At 44.4% G+C, this 24,070-nt stretch overlaps 1 protein-coding gene across 2 annotated transcripts in view; it reads left to right on the forward strand.

Annotated features, from left to right (window-relative positions):
- RFX4 (regulatory factor X4) overlaps positions 1 to 24,070 on the forward strand; it is a 171,418-nt gene that overhangs the window by 12,149 nt on the left and 135,199 nt on the right. For both annotated transcript variants that reach the window (XM_004006695.6, XM_042247169.2), the window contains exon 2: positions 16,281 to 16,367. In XM_004006695.6, coding sequence (XP_004006744.2) covers positions 16,281 to 16,367 — 87 coding nt within the window. The remainder of the gene's footprint in view (positions 1 to 16,280; positions 16,368 to 24,070) is intronic.

Genomic DNA, 24,070 nt, shown 5'->3' on the forward strand with positions numbered 1-24,070 from the left:
GCCACACTGTACCGGGCATGAGCATCACTCAGAGGCCAGCTGAGCCCTGAGCAGAGCTGGGAAATCACCCTGGGCAGAGGGGGTCTAGAGAAGTCCAAGAGATGAGGAACCTAAAGATAGCATTCCCAGGGGGTCTGTGTTTCGTTTAAAGTTCTTCTTGGTATTGAAAGGTGATTTTACAAAAAGAAAGGGGAAAAAAAACCACAAAACCCATCTAATTGTACATAGTACCTGGAGACTATATATTGATATATAGATTATTTTCAAGAAGGGAAAGGGAATAAAGAGAGAAAGAAGGAAGAAAGAGACAGAGGGAGGGAAGGAGAAAAGTACACTGAAATTATTTTGGTAATTAATGGCAGGCTGACCTAATGAGCTATTTTCAAAATTATTCATTGCTTTTTTAACAAAGTGACTCACTTTTTGAAATTGAATAGCAAGTTAATAATATTTATAATCTTTTCCAATCACTGTGTGAAATGCTTATGCATGTTAACTCAATTAATTCTCATACCCAACTTGTGGTATTAGTTACCCATCTTGTAGAAGAGGAAATTGAGGTGCAGAGAGCCCAGGTAACATCTCCAAGCCAAATGGCTAGCGGCAAACGAAGGTTTGAACCCCAATTTTTCTGATTTCAAACTCAGGCTGCCTCCTTGCGGCCTAAGACCAGGAGTTAGGAGGAGACCTTAGAGGTGTCCATCCTAGCTCACCTGCTCTACTACATAAGGAAATTCAGGAGGTCAGGTCACCCCTAAACCTAGGGGAGACAGCATCTCACTCTGCAGTTTCCTGGAGTGCACTTTACAACTGTCCCTGGGCTTCTGGTTGCCATGGGCACCACGACATGACTTTGGCCAAGGCTGCTGACCGAAGGCACCCAAAGAGGTTCCTTCCTGTGGGGGTGCCTTCATACCATGTATTCCTTTCATCTGAGTCCAACCTGGCACCACCACTGCGAAGGTAGTTCCCACCTGCCAGTCACTCTGGCCAATTTGACATCTTACATCATCAGTCTTCATACCTATTAACTCACAGGCTGCCTGCTTTTCCTTATAATGCACGTGTGTGTGCTCAGTCAAGTCCAACTCTGTGATTCCACGGACTGCAGCCCAAGCAGGCTCCTCTGTCCATAGTATTTTCCAGGCAAGAGTACTGGAATGGGCTGCCACTTCATACTCCAGGGGGTCTTCCCAACCCAGGGATCAAATCCGTGTCTCCTGCATTGGCAGGCAGATTCTTTATCACTGCTTGGTTCGGCATAAAAACCTTGGTGGTTAAAATAACAGCCAGCCCCTTCCACTGCATAGCATGTTATCATTTGCCGTCACTGATATAATCATTAACTGCTCCGGCCCTGGAATCCCACAGGCTTAGTAAGAACTGGCTTTGCCATGGGCTAGATAATCAGAACTCAGCAAGTCATGTGACCTCTCTGAGCCTCAGCTCAGTAAGGTGGGGCCATGCATAGCACCTACCTTATAGGGTATTGTGAAGACTAAATGAATTAGTGCATATAGAGGGGTCTGCACAGGGCCTTTGCATATTGTAAAAGCTCAATAAACAAAGGGGTTTTGAGGTCTTGCTTCTTCTTGAGTCCCCGTAATAGCTTCCAAGGCCTTCTCTCCACTCCCTGTCTCTGTCCTCCACCCAAGACTGCATAGGAGACAAAAACACTTTCTACAGCACTTCCACTATATTCAGTCTTTTCAACACATAACCTCATAAGCCTGTGACCTGGGTGGGATCATTCCCATCCTGTACTTAGGGAAATTGTCACTCCATGGGATTCAGTCACGTGCATTGGTTCATTTTTGTTGTTGTTTAGCTGCTAAGTTGTGTCTGACTCTTTGTGACATTATGGACTGTAGCCCACCAGGCTCCTCTGTCCATGGGATTTCTCAGGCAAGAATACTGGAGTGGGTTGCCATTTCCTTCTCCAAGGGATCTTCCTGACCCAGGGATCGAACCTGCATCTCCTACATTGCTTCGTACGGCAAGAGTATCCAAACTGAGGTTGTTATGCTACCAAAGCTAGTTGCACTTTTTAAAGCCAGGCCATCTCCACACCAATTAAAAACATGCAATTGCAGGGAAGGGGCTGGGGGTTTCCCTTGTGTGTCAAGTTCTGACTGACTTAACTTTGGCTCTCAGTGTACATACTTCCCATCCTCGTTTTCCATGTTTACTTGATGCTTCTTCCTTTCCTTCTCAAGATTTCCATCCATGTCATTATTCTCTGTGCTTAGTGAAGTGCAAATCACCTGCCAGAGTGTCTGACACAAGTCAGTGCTCAATAAGTATTTATTTAAGATATTAATCAACCTCTCTTTCATATTGTGAGGAATGCTTCATCTCTTTGCTTGCTTTCTAGAAAGCCTGACTCAAGGCTCTGTGTAAGCAAGTCCTTGATAGATTAACTGCAGATTCCCTGAGCCCCTGTGAACCAGGCATGGAGCTGGTGTTTCATTCATTTATTTCTTTCCCTTCCTCTTCTCTCCTCATTGATCTGCTCTTCTGTGCCAAGCACTGTCCTAAGAGTGGGGAATGAGGTACAGTCAGCTCTTAAGGAGCTTATTCTTAGGAGCATATTAGTACTGAGTACTAATATTAGGAGCATATTATTCTCCTAATCCTCATAATAACCTCATGGAGTAGATATTTTTAATATAGGAAGAAAATTGAGGTCCATGAGGTTAAGCAATTTGCCCAGGATTGTGTAGTTTACCTAGCCCCTTTTAAGGGGAAGATTAGAATTAATGCCCTCCTGGCTTCCCAGGCCATGCACCAAGAGATCCAAGTATCAAACAGAATGATAACAGGAAGGAGCTAAAGAGTAATGCTGGGGAGGTGGGCCTGATATAAGAATTACAATATTGGTAGCTAAGACTCACATAGTGCTTATCATGGAAACACTCTATGCCTCATGATACAAATCCCTTGAGGTGCCATTATTACCACTCCTATTTTGCAGATTAAAAAAATTGAGGCTCAAGGAAGTGGAGTTGCTCACCCAAGGTGACAGCAAGACAGTCCGACTTGAACCTGGCAGTTGAGCCCATGGTCTGTGTCTTTAACTACTACAATGTTAATTCAAACAAACCAGAGAAGTGCCCCAGGCATAAACAGATGCCTGGGACTCATGGCGGCTCCATGTGTCTACAGCTTGCCCTGTGCCACTCCTCTCCCTGAGCTGCCTGCTCTCCAGGTATGCTCTCCCCACTGCTAGAAGTGGAGAGAAAATGACGTTTTTCCAACCTGCTTTTGCAATTATGTGCATTACCTCTGGTGTTCTCAGGGATATTTTCGGAGCAGGGAGCTGCTTTTACATTGCATTTATCTTTGACAGGAGATGGCACTGAACATCTTAGGTTTAATTTTCTCTAGTCTCCGGAAACTGTTGGTGAGTTCAGGATCTGTGACATATTGGCATTGGTGTATCCTTGGGCTTCCCTTGCTAATTCTTGTTAAGTTGCAAATAATGACATCTTAATCTCTGCTCACTTCAGAGTTTTCTACATTGAGTTTTCCTAAAGTAAGAAGGGGCAGTAACATTTTTGAGCATATATTGTGTGTCTGGTATTATTTTAGACATAGCTTAGTGCTCACAACGAGACTTTAAGATGTGTAATTATGGGTCTCATAAGATTGCTGGGAGAAATATCAACAACTTCAGATATGCAGATGGTGCCACTCTAATGGCAAAAATTAAAGAGGAACCTAAGTGCCGCTTCATGAGGGTGGAAAAGGAGAGTGAAAAAACTGGCTTAAAATTCAACATTCAAAAAACTAAGATCATGGCATTCAGGCCCATCACTTTGTGGCAAGTAGATGGGAAAAAGTGGAAGCAGTGACAGATTTTATTTTCTTGGGCTCTAAAATCACTGCAGCCATGACATTAAAAGATGCTTGCTCCTTGAAAGGGTATCTATGACAAACCTAGACAGCATATTTAAAAGCAGAGATATCACATAGCTGGCAAAGATCCATACAGTCAAAGCTATGGTTTTTCCAATACTCATGTATGGATGTGAGAATTGGACCACAAAAAAGGCTGAACACTAAAGAATTGATGCTTTCAAGCTGTGGTGCTGGAGAAGACTCTTGAGAGTTCCCCAGACTGTAAGAAGATCAAACCAGGTAATCCTAAAGCAAATCAACACTGAATATTCATTGGAAGGACTGATGCTGAGGCTGAAGCTCCAGTAATTTGGCCATCTGATGCAAAGAGCTGACTCACTAGAAAAAATCCTGATGCTGAGAAAGACTGAAGGCAAAAGGAGAAGGGGGCGGCATAGGATGAGATGGTTCGATAGCAAGACTGACTCAATAGACATGAATTTGAGCCAACTCCAGGAGATAGTGGAGGTCTGAGGAGCTTGGCATGCTGCAGTCCATGGGGTCGCAGAGTTTTACAAGACTTAGCAACCGAACAACAACAACAAAACCTAAGTTAATGCTTAGGTTAGAGTTAGCTGGCTCAGTTGCTAGGCTGTGTGATCTTGGGCAAGTCATTGCTATGATGATGATGTTGACGAGGACGATGGTGCTTGCTTTGAGAGGCAGTATTCCAGGAGATGGCAAAAGTGTCACCTTGAACTCACTCACATCATGCAGTGACCGAGACCCCAGCAGATCAAGAAGAGACATGGGACACTGTTCCTGTGGCTAGGCCAGATGAGTGGATACAGTTAGCTAGAAAGAGGACACATTTCTTATCTCATCTCATCTGTTCTGACTCAAGCCTTAAGACTGAAACTCTTGTAGTGGCCTCCTACTAGGGGGACATTAAGTGCCAGTTAGCCTGGGGCAATCCTGGTTTACGTATAGTGTGTCAGTCGCTCAGTTGTGTCTGACTCTTTGTGACCCCATGGGCTGTGTAGCAAGCCATGCTCCTCTGTCCATGGAATTCTCTAGGCAAGAATACTAGAGTAGGTAGCCATTTCTTTCTCAAGAGGATCTTCCTGACCCAGGGGTCAAACCTGGGTCGCCTGCATTGAAGGCAGATTCTTCACTATCTGAGCTACCATGGAAACACCCGGTTTATGTATATGGTCCTGGCAAAATTCTTACCAGCATTGCTTTTTAATTTCAGAAATGTCCAGGTTTAGATGATAAGAGGTAGGGTCTCATGCTTCCCTTTTCCTCTCCCACTAAGACTGTGTTTAGCAGCCCCTGATGGAGCTGCCCGCAGAGCTGATTTGCTTCTGCCACACTCTGCTCGAAAACTTTTAGAGGTTCTCAAACCTCTACTGAATAGAGTCCAGACTCCTTAACCCAGCCCTGAGTATGAAGGCAGTGCCTTTATGTGCTCATGCCCCATAGCATCTTACAGAGTGCTAGTTAAACAGGATGGGTCTCATTAAGCACAAGTTGAATTAATACCTGTTCTTGAATGCGTCACTTTCCTGCCAGCCCCGGGGCCTTTGCACATGCTGTTTCTCCTGCCGTCCTCCCTCTGTTTACCTGGGGTAGTACTATGTGTCTTCTTACTCTTCAGCTGTCAGTTTGATGCTACTTATTCTGAGAAGCTTCTCTTACTCTCATGGGTTAGACCAGACCTTATTGTTTTTCCCCTCTCCCCTGGCTTTCTTTGTAATGACATCTCTATTTGTGAGATTACTGAATAGCTGACTCCTGCACTAAATGCTAACGTTCCACAAAGAAAGAAACCATCTGTCTTCTTCCCTGCTATGTTCCTACTGTCTAGCTGAGTGCCTGTAACAAGTTACCCTATAAAGAGTTGATAAACAGACAGTGGGATGTACGAGTGTAAGGCCCGTCACAGGCTGAGGCTGTCCTTTCTGAGCTAGTGCAGTTCATGTCACCCGATTAAACCCTGCAACAGAATCTTAGCACACTTGGAATACATATGAGGTTCTTACTCCGGCCAGCAAGTCACGCATCCTAACTTCCTGACCTCATTTCCTACGGCCCTCCCACTTCCTCCCTCTCCCCTACCACGCTGGTTTCCCACCTCTTCCTCACACCCTCGAGCCCTCTCCCACCTTGGGCCTTTGCACTTCAACATCACCTCCTCTGAGAGGCCCTCAGTGTCCCTGCCCCTTAAAACCGTACCCACATCTCTCTCTATCCTGTTCCCTGGCTCCATTTCTTCATGACACTCATTGTGCTCTAAGTCATCGTGTTTCTTGGTTTTCCTCCGTCTCCACCACAGAGTATAAGCTCCCTGAGAGCAGGGACCTTGCTGCATGTTCACCACTAGAGCCTCAGAGCCTGGCAAACAGTCGGTGCCAAATCACTGTTTGGTGGGCCAGGGATGGAATGAGAGCAGGGCCAGGGTGGGGCTGCCCCTTGGAGGCAGGGACAAGGGCCCCTTCCTGGAACCCAGTGGCCCCTGGGGCAAGGCCTGTAGTGTTGCCATGGCAACCCACTGACCTGAGGCGCCCCCACCCTGGAGAGGTCACAGCTGCCCACCTCCTGGGCCCACTTCCCACACGAACCTGTGTGTCACCACCGTGGGGAGCCCCAGGGGAGACAGGAAAGGGGCCGAGACAGAATGATCCAGAGGAACGCACATCCGGGCCTGAGGGGAGACAGGAGCAGGCCCCGGCGGCACGGGTCCACTGGTAATGACTGGGGTCTGGGGGAGGGCTGTGAGGGTGCGCCCTGGCACCCCCAGAGGGAACTGGGGCCCGGTCTTCCCTGGGTAGCTTCACGTGTGGCCTGTCAGCTCTCTTATGTAGCATTTCTAAAGCTGTGCGTTCCTAAAATAGGCCCCAGTGCAGCACCCCAAAAGACTGCTGATAAAAAGAGGATGAATGCCGCCTTCTATTAAAACCTGGTGACACTTCCTAAGATGAATGCCGCTTTCTATTAAAACCCAGTGACGCTTCCTAAGTCAGGCGGCATTTTCCTCAGGTATTGCATAAGTCAAGAACTCCCTGTTCTCACCCAGTTCCTCAGAAACAAAGCTCATCGTGTTATTCCCCCACTGCTTCAAATCATGGCCAGCTCCCAGCTGCCTGCAGGCGTCTTGGCCTGGGAGAGGGGGCAGTGAGGCCTTTGCAACCTGCTCCTAATGGAATCCCCCACTTGTCCCCTACCATGCCTTGGGTCACGGGTCATTGGGTTCTTCACCTTTCCCAGAGCCCATTTTGTGCCTTTGTCCGTGATGGTGGCCCTCTTCCCCAGAACACCCTTCTCTCCTCCTTGGTCTGGCAGATGCTGACCTCTTTAAGGGCCAGTTGAAATGCCCTCCCCCCTACCCTCTGTGAAGCAGCCCAGCTGAGCTGGAAGCCCCTTTTTGTCATCTAGACATACTCCCGGTTACCTGCTGGCTTAGAAAGGCAGGGTGCCGGGGTGACAGACAACAGCACTGGGGTCAGACAGACCTGTAGTGGTGACTTCACCTAGCTTGTCTGACACTCACTTTCCTCCTCACAGCGCTGGAGCTGTTCAGGGCTCTGTTCCAGAACTGCTGTGAGGAGGAGAGGTCAAGCAGAGTGACCAGCGTGGAGAGGGCACTCAATAAATGCTGTGTCTGTGTGCTTAGTCCCTCAGTTGTGTCTGGCTCTTTGCAACCCCACGGACTGTAGCTCATCAAGCTCCTCTGTTCATGGGACTTTCCAGGCAAGAATACTGGAGGGGGCTGCCATTTCTTCCTTCAGGGAATCTTCCAGACCCAGAGATCAAACCTGTGTCTCCTGCATTGGCAAGTGGATTCTCTACCACTGAGACACTTGGAAAGCCCTCAACATATGCTTGACTGTCCCCACCACAGCTGTGAGCACCTGGTGCGTAGAGACCATGCTTCCCTCACTTTCCCACAAGCCCAGCATGCTAAGTGCATCACCTATGTCATTTCAGCTAATTTTTGGAGAAACCTGGAAGGCAGGACTTTAAAGAGGTTCAGGAACCACCTCAATGTTACATAGCTAGTAAGTGGAAGGACTGGGCTTTGAAAGCTAGTTTTTCTAACCACTGGGTCCACATTCTTCCTGGCTTGCCTCTATCTTCTCTTTCATCTTGTACTGTCTGCCTGGGGTTACTCTGCATCAGCCACAAACATGTTCCATAAACAGATCACTCACGATCCACCCGTGAGCCTTTGTCTCTGTGGTCCCGGCTCTCAGAACCTCAGAAGTGCTCACTCCCTCACCATGTTCAGTCTCTGCTCCAGTGCTGTTTCTTCCCAGAGGTCTTCCTGAGGAAGGATGTTCCCTCTTCTTTCATTCACTTCATCACAACCATCACGACCAGCTCTGTGCTTGACACCACTCCAGGCTCTTGGGGACTAGGCACCAAACGAGATTCTCAGGATTGTTAGAATTTACATTTTTAAGACGGAGGGAAACGTTGTTGCTGTTGTTCAGTCACTCAGATGTGTCCACCTGTTTGTGACCCGATGGACTGCAGCACGCCAGGCTTCCCTGTCCTTCACCATCTCCTAGAGCTTGCTCAAAGTCATGTCCGTTGAGTCAATGATATCATCCAACTATCTTGTCCTCTGTCATCCCCTTCTCCTCATGCCTTCAATCTTTTCCAGCATCAGGGTCTTTTTCAATGAGTCGGGTCTTTGTATCAGGTGACCACAGTGTTGAAGCTTGAGTTTCAGCATCAGTCCCTCAAATAATATTCAGGGTTGATTTCCTTTAGGATGTACTGGTTTGATCTCCTTGCTGTCCAAGGGACTCTCAAGAGTCTTCAGCACCACAGTTTGAAAGCATCAGTTCTTCAGTGCTCAGCCTTCTTTATGGTCCACCTCTCACATCCATACATGACTACTGGAAAAACCATAGCTTTTCTATATAGAACTTTGTTGGCAAAGTGATGTTTCTGGTTTTTAGTACACTGTCTAGATTTGTCACAGCTTTCCTTCCAAGGAGCAGGCATCTTTTAATTTCATGGCTGCAGTCACCATCTGCAGGGGAAGGAAATGGCAACCCCCTCCAGTATTCTTGCTTGGAGAATCCTGTGGAAAGAAGAGCCTGGAGGGCTGCTGTCCATAGGGTTGCACAGAGTCGGACATGACTAAAGCGACTTAGCATGCATGCATACGTTGGAGAAGGAAAGGACAACCCACTCCAGTGTTCTTGCCCGGAGAATCCCAGGGACAGAGGAGCCTGGTGTGCTGCTGTCTATGGGGTCGCACAGAGTTGGACACGACTAAAGCTACTTAGCAGCAGCAGTAGCAGCAGTCACCATCTGCAGTGATTTTGGAGCCCACGAAAATAAAACCTGTCACTGTTTCCATTGTTTCCCCTCTATTTGCCACGAAGTGATGGAACCAGATGACACGATCTTAATTTTTTGAATACTGGGTTTTAACCTGAGTGAGGGAAATAAATAAAAAGAATGCATAACAACATCTTTTCAGGTCCTGAAACTCTCGTCCATCAGAAATATCCTGCTGTAATATAATGGTTTCCTGTTAAATAGCTTTTGTCCATCTCTTCTTTTTAAAATTATTTTATTTTCTTCTTCTTTTTTTTTTTCTTGGCCACACCACCTGACATGTGGGCTCTCAGTTCCCCAACCAGGGATCGAAACTCCGCCCTCTGTACTAGAAGTGCAGAGCCTTAACCACTTAAAACAGTGACAGATTTAATTTTCTTGGGCTCCAAAATCACTGCAGATGGTGATTGCTGCTACTGCTGCTGCTAAGTAGCTTTAGTCATGTCCAACTCTGTGCGACCCCATAGACAGCAGCCCACCAGGCTCCTCTGTCCCTGGGATTCTCCAGGCAAGAACACACGGGGAAGTCCCTGTTCATTTCTTCTGTTAGAACTTTACACTAAAGACCTTTGATAAGTATTTGCAAAATAAATAGATGGATGGATGAGAGGGAACCACTGGTCTGTGCCTGCTCTTGGGTGGCCTCGGGTGCAGTGGCTTGAAGCAGGGTTCCCGGCCAGAGTCTGAAGTGAGATCGCTGAATCCTCGGCACTAGACCGCCAGCTCCAGTGGCCAGTGACAAGGCCCTGGCAAATTCATGTGGAAATGAATTTGCACATAGAGACAGGAGTGAAACAAGTAATGTGTTTATTAGGAAAAAAAAAGGGTACATGCAGACAGACACGCAGGTGGGCTCCAGGAGACAGAATGGTAGTAATTGAATTACTTTTATGGGGCATTTCTTCTGGGTTTCCTTCGGCCAATCATCTTGCTTTGCCTGGTTCTGAGTCTGTATTGGGTGTATCTTAGGGTCCTCCCCTGTGTGTGTGCACATCTCTCAGCCAAGATGAATTCTAGGGAAGAGACCTATGGGTACGTTGACATCACTTACTATGGGTGGTGCCCCTTCCCCTTTTTGACCTCCAAGGAGCCTTTCTGTGCATGTGTAGTCAGAGACGTCTCCTTGACTTCGAGAATGAGGAACGTGTGGTCTTTTATCTTTTATCTGGACAGGGTCCAGCCTCCTCCATGATCCTGCTGTTATGGAGTTTCTGTCCACAGGGGAGAAACTATTCAGCCTGGGGCCCATCTATCTCTTGTAGGATGCAGTGGGAAGAATAAGCATAAGCTTTGGAGCCTGAAGATCTGGGTTTGAATTCTGACTTTAATACCTTTGAACTGTGTGACCTCGGGCACACCACTGCCAACAAGCCACAGCTATGTGCAATTTCCTTATCTGTGCCTACGTACTCAGTCCTTTAGGAGTGTCTGACTCTTTGTGGCCCTATGGACTGTAGCCGGTCAGGCTCCTCTGTCCATGAGATTCTCCAGGCAAAAATACTGGAGTGGGTTGCTCTGCCCTCCTCTAGGAGATCTTCCCAACCCAGGAATTGAACTCATATAACCTGCTGCTACTGTATTGCAGGCGAATTCTTTACCGCTGAGCCACTGAGGAAGCTATTCCTTATCTGTGACGTGGTGTAATTTTCTATCCCATGAGGTTGACTGTGAAGCTCAGATCAGGTTCTTTGTGTCAGGGTGCCCTGTAAACTTCAAGGATTATGTGCCTTTTGGCAACCAACGTGGTCGGCTCCTCCTGCCAGGCCAATGTATGTTCGCAAAGCACTGCTCTGAGTCTTGGACTGGCCTGGATATGCCGTGCCCCCGGTGCAGCTACTTCCTAATTGTTATTTGCTGCTGCTGCAAAGGGAAGCAAGATTTCCTCCTGGGAAACCCAATAACCACTTAAGGCTCTGCTCAACCTCATTTTAGGAACTTGAGAAAGTCACTTCAAATTCGGGTTTCCAAATCTCTGATCTGAAGTGGGGAGGCATGAAGATTGGCCTCTAAGTAATGTGGGTTAAACTCCCTGTAAGATGAAAAATCTATGAGGCATCCTCCTTCCTGCCCATGATCCCAGATGAGTCAGGTGAAAGGATGCTTTGCAGCCCAGGAGCCTATGCTCACAGTCATCTATAAATCCTGTTGGACACTTAGAGCAAGGCTCGTCCTTCCTAAAAGGTCAGATGGTTTTTATGGATCAAGTATGAGGCAGGTGGGAACAGGAGGTTATCCAAGTGTGAATTGAGCTCTGCTTCTCCAGTATCCCAGAGCACAGCGCCAATACTGCTGTGATGATCACAGTATGAGAACTTTTGTTTTTCATAACAATAAAATAGATATTAAGGCATATCACATCATATTGTCCTGAGTTTTAATTTATGACTTCTCCACACATGTAAAAACTCACATAGTATCTGGCACATAGTAGGAACTTACTGTTGTTTTTCAAAAACAGTAATGCATTCAACAACATATTTATTGTACTGTATCTGTGCACCCAGGCAGAGTGCCAGCTCCTGGGCACAGGTAAACAAAAATGACAGGGTCCCAGCAATCATGAGCTGATGGAGGTGCATCCGCCTTGTTTTTTTGATGGCAACTAGAGGGCAGAAACCAGTCTTACTCATGTTTATATCAGACTCACTTGACTACAGCTTCTTGATCTACATGGGACAAAATACATTTTTGTTAAATTTTTCTTGATTTGGAAAATTGCCTTTGATGTGTTTTCCTTTTTATGCTGTATGTGGTAGAAAAGAAAGCAATTAGGAAATTCTATAGACATGTGGATATATCTCCTTATACACTGTGCATTTTTTGATATCATTCATGTCAATAACATAATGTTCGTTGAAGCCAGCCTATAGGAAAAACTTTATACCAGGCATTAGTGGAGAATCAAGAGAAATAAATAAAATGGACTGCATTCTTAAGATGTTCAAGTTCTGAACTGAGGAGCCTGTTATGTAAAACAAAGGCTTGCAAAGAAACATGTAAATGAACTTAGCAAAAATTGTAATATGTAAGTTGAGTTTTAGCACAAGTTGTGATACAAGGCAGACTGTGATCATTGCTGCAATACTGGCAATGTGTTCTGGAGACCGTATGGGATATGGGATAAGGAGAGCTCAGAGCACGCTTGGAGAGACAACACTGTGGTTATGACCTGAGTGTGAATGCTGATCTTCCTCTTACTAGCTGGATGACTTTGGACAAGTCATCTAATCTTTCTGAGCCTTAGTTTCCTGATCTCTAAAATGGGCATATTGATAGAACCTATCTTGTAGGGCTGTTATGAGGATTACGTATGATGGTGTACCAGATGAGTTTACATAATACTTGACCCGTAAGAGCTCAGAATATGGTGGCCTTTGTTAAGCCCCTTCATCTACAAATGAGGGCTTCCCAGGTGACTCAGTGGTAAAGAATCCATTTGCCAATGCTGGAAACACAGGAGAGGAGGATTTGACCCCTGGATTGGGAAGATCCCCTGGAGGAAGGAATGGCAACCCACTCCAGTATTCTTACCTGGAAAATCCCATGGACAAAGGAGCCTGGCAGGCTACAGTCCATGGGAGTCACAAAGAGCTGGACATGACTGAGCACAGACACGCACACAATCTACAAATGAATAAGATAGATGAATGCAGTGTTTCATTAAACATTCAGTATGCCTGTCGTTCTGGTTGATTAATTCTTGATCTTTGTAAGACCATAACCCATTATTAATAGTTCTAAAGTATGTAATGTTTACATCAGGTGACCTGAACAGAGAGAGGCCTTTCAGTCCTATGGAGCAACCTGACTTATGGGACATGAGTTGCAGATGGCACTGTTAAGGGTCCCCCTAGGGAAGAAGACAAAGCTCAAAAAGCACCTGTGACTCCAAGGCTTGTGGCCTCCATAGATTTTTCAGAATGTTGTGTTCATACTGTCTGGAATACAAGACCTTTGAACACTCTGGAAACCCCCATGTCTAGAACAACAGAGGTGGTGTTTCTGTCAGATCTGGCACAGCTTAGACCCCGTCTGAACCCTCAGAGCTCACTGAGCCCCACGTGTTCAAACAGACGTTGATTAAATAGAAGATGCCAGAAGCAGGAGAACTGGATGGCTAAAAAGTAGAGGAACAACTTCTCCCAAGAAAGTGCTGAAACAAGTGGGGTCCATTTTGACTAGAAAAAAATGAAGACGTGTGGCTTCCTCCTATATCTGACATGTGCCTCAGAGACCAGACCTACTCTGCACTGCTCCAGGGAGCAGAGCTGGGCAGCACAGTGGACACAAGCGTAAGCCATGGGTCAGAGAGGTCTGAATTGGGGGCAATGGATGGGGGAAAGGAGTACTTGGTGAGATTTCTTGTCTCTCCCCTCTCTCCCTCCTGTCACCTTGCTTTCATCTCTCTCCAGGGTTGGGGTTGGGCAGTGTTGGGGAGAGGGACTGCCCTCAGGACAGCTCTTACTTGACTTGAACTCTTGTGGACGGTTGTTGCATCTCTTGGCCCAGCTGGTGACCAGAGCCAGCTCCTTTCCAGAATGTTGCAGTGAGCTCTTCAGAGAGGGTTCCCCTTCCAGTTGCTGGGGATTATCACCTGCAAGTATAGGCCCCTTTGCGGAATAACAATGATGGTAACAAACCTGATTTTGGCACAGGCAAATGGGTGAGAGTGCTCCCTTTTACTGACGAAGGAGAGTGGCGGTGTATTTGTGAATGTGTGTGCCCACACGCACATGAGAGTGAGTAGGTGTGCATACCTAGCTAGGAAGACCAAGGGCTGACCTCGAACAATAGAAATTGATTTTGGTGGTATGGTTAGGTGGAGGGAGGGATTGCAAATTTCATGAGATGCCATCTGACATCAGCCACGGCTGTTGCCAGGGAAAATGTGCCAGGACTTGAAAGGGTTAGAAGATCTGAGTAGAGGCATTCTGGAGAATTCTGAAAAGACTTCTGGAGATTTGTATCCAGATGTGGTTTTGCATAAAATGTGATGACAAACACCCACCCTGTGTCATCACAGCTTTGAAACCATTGCAAGCTGTTTGTTTCTACATTGTGCGTTTGCTCTCTGGAAGCGGGTAGCGTTTTAATGCTTTGAATCTCTCGGCTGCTCCCTGTTTCCTTAGAAATACCAGATTTCCATATCCTCTTAACAAGCTGGTGCCTGTTCCACTCCTTGGATATTTCTCTGCTACTTATTTACAATTGGGGAAGCAGCTTTTTTAAAAAAGCAGTTTGTTGAAACATTCAATACACACCAAAACCCCAACATTTCACTCTGCTGTTGGCACTTGCTTTCCCTTCACTACATCGCTCGGGAGCCAGTGTTAGCGTGGTTTCCTTTAACAATATGTTACTAAGTAATGAACTTTTCCTTGGCTCTTTGAATTATGTGGCGTCACATTACTCGATTAAGCTTCAGTTGCTCTCTAGGGAAACTGGAGATGAAAATCCTTACTTCAGAGAGTTGCGGTCAGAATTCAATGAAATATGTTAACACTAAAATAGGGGTTCAGTAAATGCCAGCTCCCATATTATAAAGAAGGCAGCAGGCGACAGCACTGTTCAAAAGCACACATTCATAGGTGTAATCAGTTCTGCTCTAATACTAAATGCATGCCCCCCAGTTATCACCATTCTACAAAACTGCACAGCAAAAAGCACAGCATTCACTGGAATAATAAACTAGGGGCACAACGCTTAAAAACTTTGTCAGCGACGCGTGGGGAAAAAGATAGGACCCTAATAAGAAGGATAGCACGGTTTTACACATGTTAAATGGTTAAGAGGCATATAAATACAATAAGTATGGCACTTGACCTTGAAAAAGACTTGAAATTTACTTTTGGAAGTGGACTTTGGTAGGGCCACAGTTTGTGGGTTAGTGTGAAACGGTGGAACGTGGTCTATCTGTGGCTCACAAACCATGCCAAGAACTCAAGTAGCTGGTAGATGTTTGAAGTGTGAGCACGCGTGTCTTTTGCATATTCCTACAGGGCTCAGTTCAGCTATGTGCAGTTTCTGCGTTCACTTAATGTTTTCTAGGAAAGAAATCAAGCATAAGCAAACAGAAAATTTGTGCTAGGCACAAATGGTTCCCTAAGGTATCACTTGCATTGAACACATTTGTGGTTTCAAAACAAACATTGTAGCAGAACTGATGTACTTACCTGATGCTGTTGAATGAATGAACGAACCAATAGTGGATGCTCATAGAAAAAGCATTATGCCACTTCTTGGAAAGTACATTTGTATTGTCTGGAATTGGATTTTAAAAAAATCCTATGGTCTTTGGGTTTTAAAACTAATGCAGGGACTTCCTTGGTGGTCCAGTGGCTAAGATGCCATGCTCCCAATGCTGGGGACCCGGGTTCCATGCCTGGTCAGGGAACTAGCTCCCACATGAGACAACTGAAAGTTCATATGCCGCAACGAAGACCGGAGAGCCTGTGTGCCACAGCTAAAGCCCAGCAGAGTCAGCTAAATACATTTAAATAAATAAAACAATAGGTAGCTATTCCAGACCTTCTGAAGCCTCCTCCTGTGGTGACTTTCAGTCTGGGCTTGAAAGAGCCCCTTCAGGGGTCACTGACAGAGTAGGGGTGGAGGAAGCTGCAAGTTTCCCTGCCCTCCTCTTCAACCAGAACCCTCAGGGTTGTATCTGCTTTTCTTTTTGTTTTCTTTTGAACTAAGGGTTCTGCTGCTAACTCACAGGTCTCCAAACCATCAGTGATTCAGTTGACCAAATTTTGTTTTACAAACTAGTTCTCAGAAATATATTAATATCTTCTTTTTGAAGAAAGATAATCCCCTGTGGACACTCAGTTGGTACTAATACTCCAAAATTATTTGAATTTGGCCAAGAAATACTCAAGTGGGGCTTTGAATTACCATTTTGCCTCCAAGCTACTTAGCAAAGTCTCATCAGCAATGGTGCATACTGGGCTTCATGTTAAACCCAACTCCAGTCTGGGCAGATCTCAGAGGAAGGTTGATGGGCATTTAATCTAGTGCATTGATGATGTTCCTGTCTCTTTGCAAACACCAACAGTGTGATTTTCTTTATTTTTCATTTTCAGAGAGCTGGATTGAAAGATGTCTCAACGAAAGTGAAAACAAGCGTTATTCCAACCACACATCTCTGGGGAATGTTTCTAATGATGAAAGTAAGTGCTTAAAACTCAATCTTCCATGATGTCCTGGCTATGGGCTGTGTTCTGATGAGGAATGGTGCTTCTGGAATGCTAGACTAGGACGTGTTACCCGAAACAAAAGGCTCTCCAGCCATTTATGAAATACCCAAGCCTGCCTTATAATATCCTCCAGCAGGGAGTTCAATGCATTCAGATGGATGTGGAAACTGAGGCCACAGCAAAAACTTGCTGTTTACACATTCTCATTGTCTGAGTCCCTAAAAACTCCATCTCAGTGATGCTCCAGTGGGAAAATGTGGACTTTGAATAGGAAAGGCCATTCTCTGTAGATATGGATTTAAAGGAGTGTGTCTTGGGACTGTTGTTTTAAAGTCACAAATGTCTTTGGTGTTGGAAAGTAGCGATTTCTCCTGCATCTTGAACTAGAGAATTGGAATTGAGGATAGATATAAACTGCTGTGTTTGTTCCTTTCCCTGTGTATGTCAGGCTAGGGCTCCTGGGTACCTTATATTAAGAGCAGAGGACTACTTAGGACTTGAATTTGTCCCTAAAGCACTACGAAAAGGGGGCAGCTTATTACAAAGTCATTTCCAACAGGGACAGAATGTCTTTCTTAGTTGGTAAAGTGCATCTCCTTGGTTCAGTTTTCTCAAAGATTCAGGGACTCTTCAGGGAAGATTTAGCCATACTGTTATATGTCACAGTAGGTTTTCTTTTTCATTGCTGCATAGTACTCCACCGCATGCTTCTATCACAGTGTATCGATTTAGATGTTGACGGATATTTAAACTGCTTCAAGTTTTCAACTGTTTAAGCATCTCTGAACATTCTTTTTTAACGTTTATTTTAATGTGGTAGAATATGCCTGATGTAAAATTTATCATTTTAACCACGTTAAGTATATAATTCAGTGGCCTTAGGTACTTTCACCTCATTGTGCAACCATCACCACTATCCATCTCCAGAACTTTTTTCATCTCCCCAAACTAAAATTCTGTACCCATTAAACAATAGTTCTCCATCCTCCTTTCCCGCTAGTCCCTAGCAATTATTACTCTACTTTCTGCTATTCCTTATGAATTTGACTAACTGTAAGAATCTCATATAAGTGGAATCACATAGTATTTGTCCTTTTGTGACTGACTTATTTCATTTGGCATAATATTTATCCATGTTGTAGCATGTATCACAATTTCCTTCCTTTTTAAGGCTGAATGACACTCCACTGTATGTATATACACCACATTTTGTTTATCCATTGGTCCATTGATGGACATTTGGGGTATTTCTATTTTTTGGCTAGTGTGAATAATGCTGCTATACACACAGGTGAACAAATAACTGGTTGAGTTCTCCTTTCATTCCTTTTAGATATATAACCAGAAGTGAAATTGCTGGGTCTTATGGTAATTCCATATTTACTATTTTGAGGCACTGCTGTATTTCTATGGTGGCTGCACATTCTCACCAGCAATGTGCTAGAGCTCCAGTTTCTCAACATTCTTGCTAATACTTGTTATTTTCTGTTTTGTTTTGTTTTGTTTTGTTTTGTAATAGCCATTCTAATGTATAAGGTAATGTCTCATTGTGGTTTTGATTTGTAGTTTCCTAATGATTAGTGATGTTGAGCATCTTTTCGTGTGCTAAGTGACCGTTTATATTATGTATATTTTGGAGTAATGCCTATTCAAGTCTTTCAGCCAGTTTTGAAACATAAAGCTTGTGAACTCTGAAAATGTCATTCATTTGCTTTTGGCTGGGCTGGGTCTTTGCTGCTGCATTCAGGCTCTCTCTAGTTGCGGCAGGCGGGGCCTCTCTCTAGCTGTGGTGCACAGGCTTCTCGCTGTGGCGGCTTCTCTTGTCGAAGGGCATGTGGACTCCAGGGTGCACATGGGCTTCAGTAGCTGTGACCCATGGACTTAGTTCCCCCGGGGCATATGGAATCTTCCTGAACCAAGGACCAAACCTGTGTACCCTGTGTTGGCAGGCAGATTCTTAACCACTGAATCACCAAGGAAGTCCTTTTGATCCTTTTTTAAAAATCAGATGGTTTATTTCTGTGGTTGATGAATGTAGGAACTTCCCCGATGGTGAGTGATAGTGAACATTTCTTTCATGTGCTTATTGATTATTTGTTTTATTCTTTGTAGAAATGTCTATTTAAGTCTCCCAACTGCTAGTTCTTTACATATTTTGTATATTACCCCCCTATCAGATATATATGTTGCAAATATTTTTCTCCTATTCTGTGGGTTGCATTTTACTCTGTTGATTGTGCTCTTTGATGCACAGTTTTCAATTTTAAGGTAGTCTAATTTATCTATTTTTTCTTTTTCTTACATTTATTTATTTTTAATTGAAGGATAATTGCTTTACAGTATTGCATTGGTTTCTATCAAACATCAGTATGAATCAGCCATAGGTTTACCCATGTCCCCTCCCACTTGGACATCTATTTTTTCTTTTATCTGTGCTTTGGTGTCCATATTCAAGAAATCACTGCCAAATCAAATGTCATGAAGGTTTTCCTTTGTTTTCTTCCAAAAGTTTTATAGTTTTAGCTCTTATGTATAGGTTTTTGATTCATTTTGAGTTAATTTTTGGTAACTTTTCACTTTTCCTTTTCTCAGTTTATGTCTTTTTAAAATTTCATGTACTTCTGCTCTTATCTCTAGGTTTTCCTCCCTTGCACTTTCTTCGAGTTCAATTTTTTGCCTTTTTCTATTATGAGATAGACACTTAGATCACTGATTTTCAATTTTTTCTAAGGTAGGCATTTAAAGTTATAAAAACTCCTCTAAGTACTACTTAACTGCATCACATAATTTTCCTGGTATCATATGTGCATTATTATACAGTCAAACTTATTTTTTAATTCCTATTGTGATTTGTTCTTTTACCCATGATTTATTTAGAAATCTACTGCTAATTTCTAAAAACTTAGGGATTTCCTAGTTGCCTTTCTACTAGGAAACCTTATATGATTGCTGTTACAATTCCACCATGGTCACAGAATATATTCTGTATGACTTCAATGTTTAAAATTAGTAAGACTTGATTTTTGTCCAAACATATGTTTGATTTGGCAAATGCTCATGTATGTTTGTAAGGAATGAGTATTCTGCCATATTTGGATGGAATATCCTACAGGTATCAATTAGATCAGGTTTTTCAGATGTTCCATATCCCTATGGATTTTGATGTTGTCTCTAAGGTACTGAGAGAGGTATTACAGTGTGATTACCTATCTTTTCAGTTTTGTTAATTCCTGCTTTACATGTTTTAAAGTATTCATTTCTTAGAAATTTAGGATTGTTGAATCCTCTTGTTGAAATGATGTCCCTCCTTATATTGGGTTTCCCAGGTGGCTCAATGGTAAAGAATCCTCCTGCCAATGCAGGAGACACAGGAGACTTGGGTTCAATTCCTGGTCAGAAAAATCCCCTGGAGAAGGAAACTGCAATCCACTCCAATATTCTTGCCTGGAGACTCCCATGGACAGAGGAGCCTGCCAGGCTACAGTCCATGGGGTTGAAAAAGAGTCACACGTGACTTAGCGACTAAACAGCAGCATCTCCTTATATCCAGTAATACTTATTGCCTTCATGTCTATTTTATCTGATGTTACTGTAACTATACCAGCTTTCTTTTTTTTATTGGGATTGTTGTGGTATATCTTTGTCTTTTTATTTTTAACCTTTCTGAATTCAATATTAGGATTTTTTATATAGTTTAAAAAAACCAGTCAGATTATCTTTAACTAGAATATTCAGATCATTTAAATGTAATATAGTTACTTACATTGTTGAGCCTAAATCAGCAAACTTGCTATCTAGTTTTTATTTCTCCCATCTGACTTTATTTCTTTATTCCTCCCTTGTTCCTTTTTTGGGGGGAGGGATTAACACAGTTAAATATTTTAAAGTGTTTTTCTCTGCTAACTCTCTGATTAGATGTTCTTTTAGAGTGTTTCACTCAGGGATTACATTCTGCACCCTTCCTTTCATGTCTGCCTCACATGAATCCTTCCCCCACTTCAAATACAGGGCATGAACACTCTCACAGCCTGACCTAACTTAACACTTTTCCATCATCTGCGCCATTGCTTCAGTGTGTTTTACATCTAGCTATGTTAGAAGCCCTGTAAGACGTTTTTATCATTGTCTTACATATTAGTCAATGCTTATTGCTATTTATTCGCACGTTGACCCTTTCCAGGGCTCTTCATCCTTGCCAGCAAGTCCTTGTTTCCATCTTGGATAACTTTTTTTGTTTCCTTCATAACTTTATTTATTTATTTAGGCTGGAATGTGCGGCATGTGGAATCTTTGCAGGATCCTAGTTCCCTGACCAGGGATCAAACCCATGACCTCTGCATTGAGAGCACTGAGTCTTAACCACTGGACACCAGGGAAGCTCAGGGATCATTACTTCTTTAACCCAAAGAAATTCCTTTACTATTTTTGGTAGGGCTGTATAGAGTAGTGTAGATCATGAAAACCATTGTTTATTTTACCTTTATTTTTGAAAGATATTTTTGCTGAATATAGAATTCTAGTTTGGTAAGATTTTTATTTCCCTTTCAACCCTTTAAAGTTTTCATTGCATGGTTCTCTGGTTTCTAAAAGTTAGTCATCAGACTTACTTTTACTCGTTTGAATGAAGTGTGTCTTTTTGTCTCAGACAAAAAGATATTTTTCTTTGTCTTTAGTTTACAGCAGTTTGACTGTGATGTTCTACCCAAGGTTCAATCCCTTGTCCGGGAACTAGATCCTGCCTGCTGCAACTAAGATCTGGTACAGCCAAATAAATAAATATTTAAAACATTTCTTACCTCTTTAAAAAAAAAAAAAAAACCTGTCTCTTCTGTAGGTCCCTGCTCTCAAAGAATTTTCATTCCAGAAGGGAAGCTAAGGCACATGTTTGCATATTAGTAAGGCAAGGTTGTATGTGATAAATTCCACTTGAATTGTGTTCTACCTTGTCATACCAGGTATGTCCCTGGATTCCAGTATGACCTCACTGGAAGCTTGTTAGAAATGCAGAATCTCAGGCCCACTCCGGACCGACTGAGGCACACTCAAGGCATGCTAAAGTTTGGGATCAGTCAAACAGTTGGAAAATGACTAGGGAAGGCATCTTGAAGGAGGCGGCATTTGCGCTGGGTCTCGTAGGATCCATGTGGTTCCTTTAAGTAAAGAACTGGGAGGCAAAAACCCACAAGGCAGGTTTTGAACTTGAAGAGTTCTCCACAGTGTCTTGAGCAGAGAGATGGAAGGGTCATGGGAACCAGGACTAGGGAGGAGAGTTTGGACCAAGTTGGTGAGGGACTTGGATTCTGACAAGGGGTTTGGAGCTGCATAGCTGTGGTGCCACTGCAGGGGCTGAGTGGAGGAGTGGCAGACCCCAGTTTTCAGAGGGTGAGTTTGGTTCTCTGCAGGTGAATTGGAGCCAGGAAGACACTTCAGAGCCTCCCACCTGGTCTGGGGAAGGGGACGAGGCTGAAGCCCAGGGTGATATCAGTGGGACGGAGGGAACTGGACAGACTGGGGTGATGGGATGGGTCTGAAGAGCAGGAACCCAGTGGGATTCCTTGGGATTCCTGTTTCCCTGCGTGGGAAACAGAACAAATGACTGCGCAGTCCTATAACCCTGATGGGCCCAAGTCTTCTAGGCTTCAGGTCACCATTTCCTTAACAGCTAAATCAAATGACTTCAGCCTCTATCTTAGATTCTGGGCAGATGTCTAGAGTTTTCCCTGTATCTCCAAGAGTTATCAGACTGTGTGTGTGTGAGTGTGTGTGTGTGTGTGTGTGTGAGTGTGTGTGTGTGTATGAGTGACAGTCCATACGAAGTCCTGTTCCCTCTGCTCTCTGACAACTCCTAACAACTGTCAGACCCTTCGGCAGCTCCCTCCCACCTGCCCTGTGCAACATCCGCTTCCTTTACCCTTCCTGACCCTTCAGCAGCTCATTATCCTGGCGTTGCTGACAGACCGGTGCTGAAGGGGGTATTTATAGCACAGGGACAGGAAGAGTTGGAATTCAACAGCACGGCAGCGTAGAACTGGGGTCACCGTGGGCCACCACTTAATTCCACTCATCATTAACATTAAAATCCCATCAAACTCCAGGGCTAGAGAGGTGTAATTTACTTTTCTCTCCCCCACTCGGCATGTCCGGTTATCATCCAGTTTGGTATTTTCTAACTCCATAAGAGAGGGTTCCAGAGAAATGTGGTTCAACGGGTCCACATTCCCATGGAGTTGTAGGCAAAAGCCCCAGCCCCGCCAACAGCAGAAAGGCTCTGGGACACCTCCTAGAGCAAGGACAGGGGCTTAGAGCCAGAGGTCTGGGGTGGGAGGTGTGCCACAGAGAGTCCATCTAGGATGGCTTTCAAAAACTGGATTGCCCGTGTTGGATGAACCCTGCAGTGTTAGTCCCGGCTGGGCACCTAGGTGCAGCCCTGCAGGCGGGCTTGGGAGGCCCAGTGCTTCTGTTATGATTGAAGACAACCTCCAACTCTTGCCCTTCCTCGGTCTCCATACACATCATGGGCTGCCCTGTTTTGTTTTGTTTTTTAATATTTTCTTGAATGTGCCACACGACATGTAGAATCTCAGTTCTCCAACCAGGGATCGAAACTTGCATTGGAAGCTCGGAGTCTTAACCACTGGGCTGCCAGGCAAGTGTCCCTACAGATTGCCATTTCTGCCCCCCGAGTGTCTGTCTGTTCTCTCCTTGTAGAGAATTAGGTAGTTCCTCCTTTGCGTATGAAGCCCACTGCCAAGCCCTTCTGCACCTGCACTTACTCCCTCCACAGCTGTCAGTCCCTGAGGGGAAAGGAGCGTGTCTGATGGACTGGGCCTCACTTAATATAGAAGGCCTGGGGCATCATAGGTGCTTACTGAGTGCTCATTGCTGCTACTGCTGCTAAGTCGCTTCAGTCGTGTTTGACTCTGTGTGACCCCAGAGATGGCAGCCCACCAGGCTCCCCCGTCCCTGGGATTCTCCAGGCAAGAACACTGGAGTGGGTTGCCATTTCCTTCTCCAATGCATGAAAGTAAAAAGGGAAAGTGAAGTGGCTCAGTCGTGTCCGACTTTTAGTGACCCCATGGACTGCAGCCCACCAGGCTCCTCCATCCATGGGATTTTGCAGGCAAGAGTACTGGAGCGGGGTGAGTGCTTATTAAGTAATGGTTTTTAGCAAAGCAAAATACCGTACAGCCATGCTAGATTACGATCCATATCTGTACTTTACTTTCAGCTTTTGGCACTCCAGGACCATTTTAACCATTTGAAGAGGTTCTTCCTTCTGATATTCCCTCCCCAACAGGATCTTTAGGTCCCTCCCTGGTCTTCCCTTCTAAGCTTCCTAATGGGAAGCATATTTGTTTATGCATTCTTCGAGCATTTCCAATGTTTATGGTATATTCTTCCAGAATTTGATTTCTTTATGCAAACATTCATATATATGTTCTTTTTTTTTTGCCATTTTCTCTTTTATTGCCACTTTCTTACACACAAAAAATAGCACCTTATATACACTTTGCTGTGACTAGCTTTTTTACAGAAATCCTAGAGTGTAAGAATGGAGAGCGCATTCTCATTCTTTTCTTGTTTCTAGTCTTCTTTTTCACAGCTGTGTAGTATTCCACTGTGATGTCATTTAGCTAACTAGATGAGCACTGGGCTGTTTTCAACACTTTTGCTGT

The sequence above is a fragment of the Ovis aries genome, chromosome 3 (assembly GCF_016772045.2).
Source record: "Ovis aries strain OAR_USU_Benz2616 breed Rambouillet chromosome 3, ARS-UI_Ramb_v3.0, whole genome shotgun sequence".
NCBI classification, from domain to species: Eukaryota; Metazoa; Chordata; class Mammalia; order Artiodactyla; family Bovidae; genus Ovis; species Ovis aries.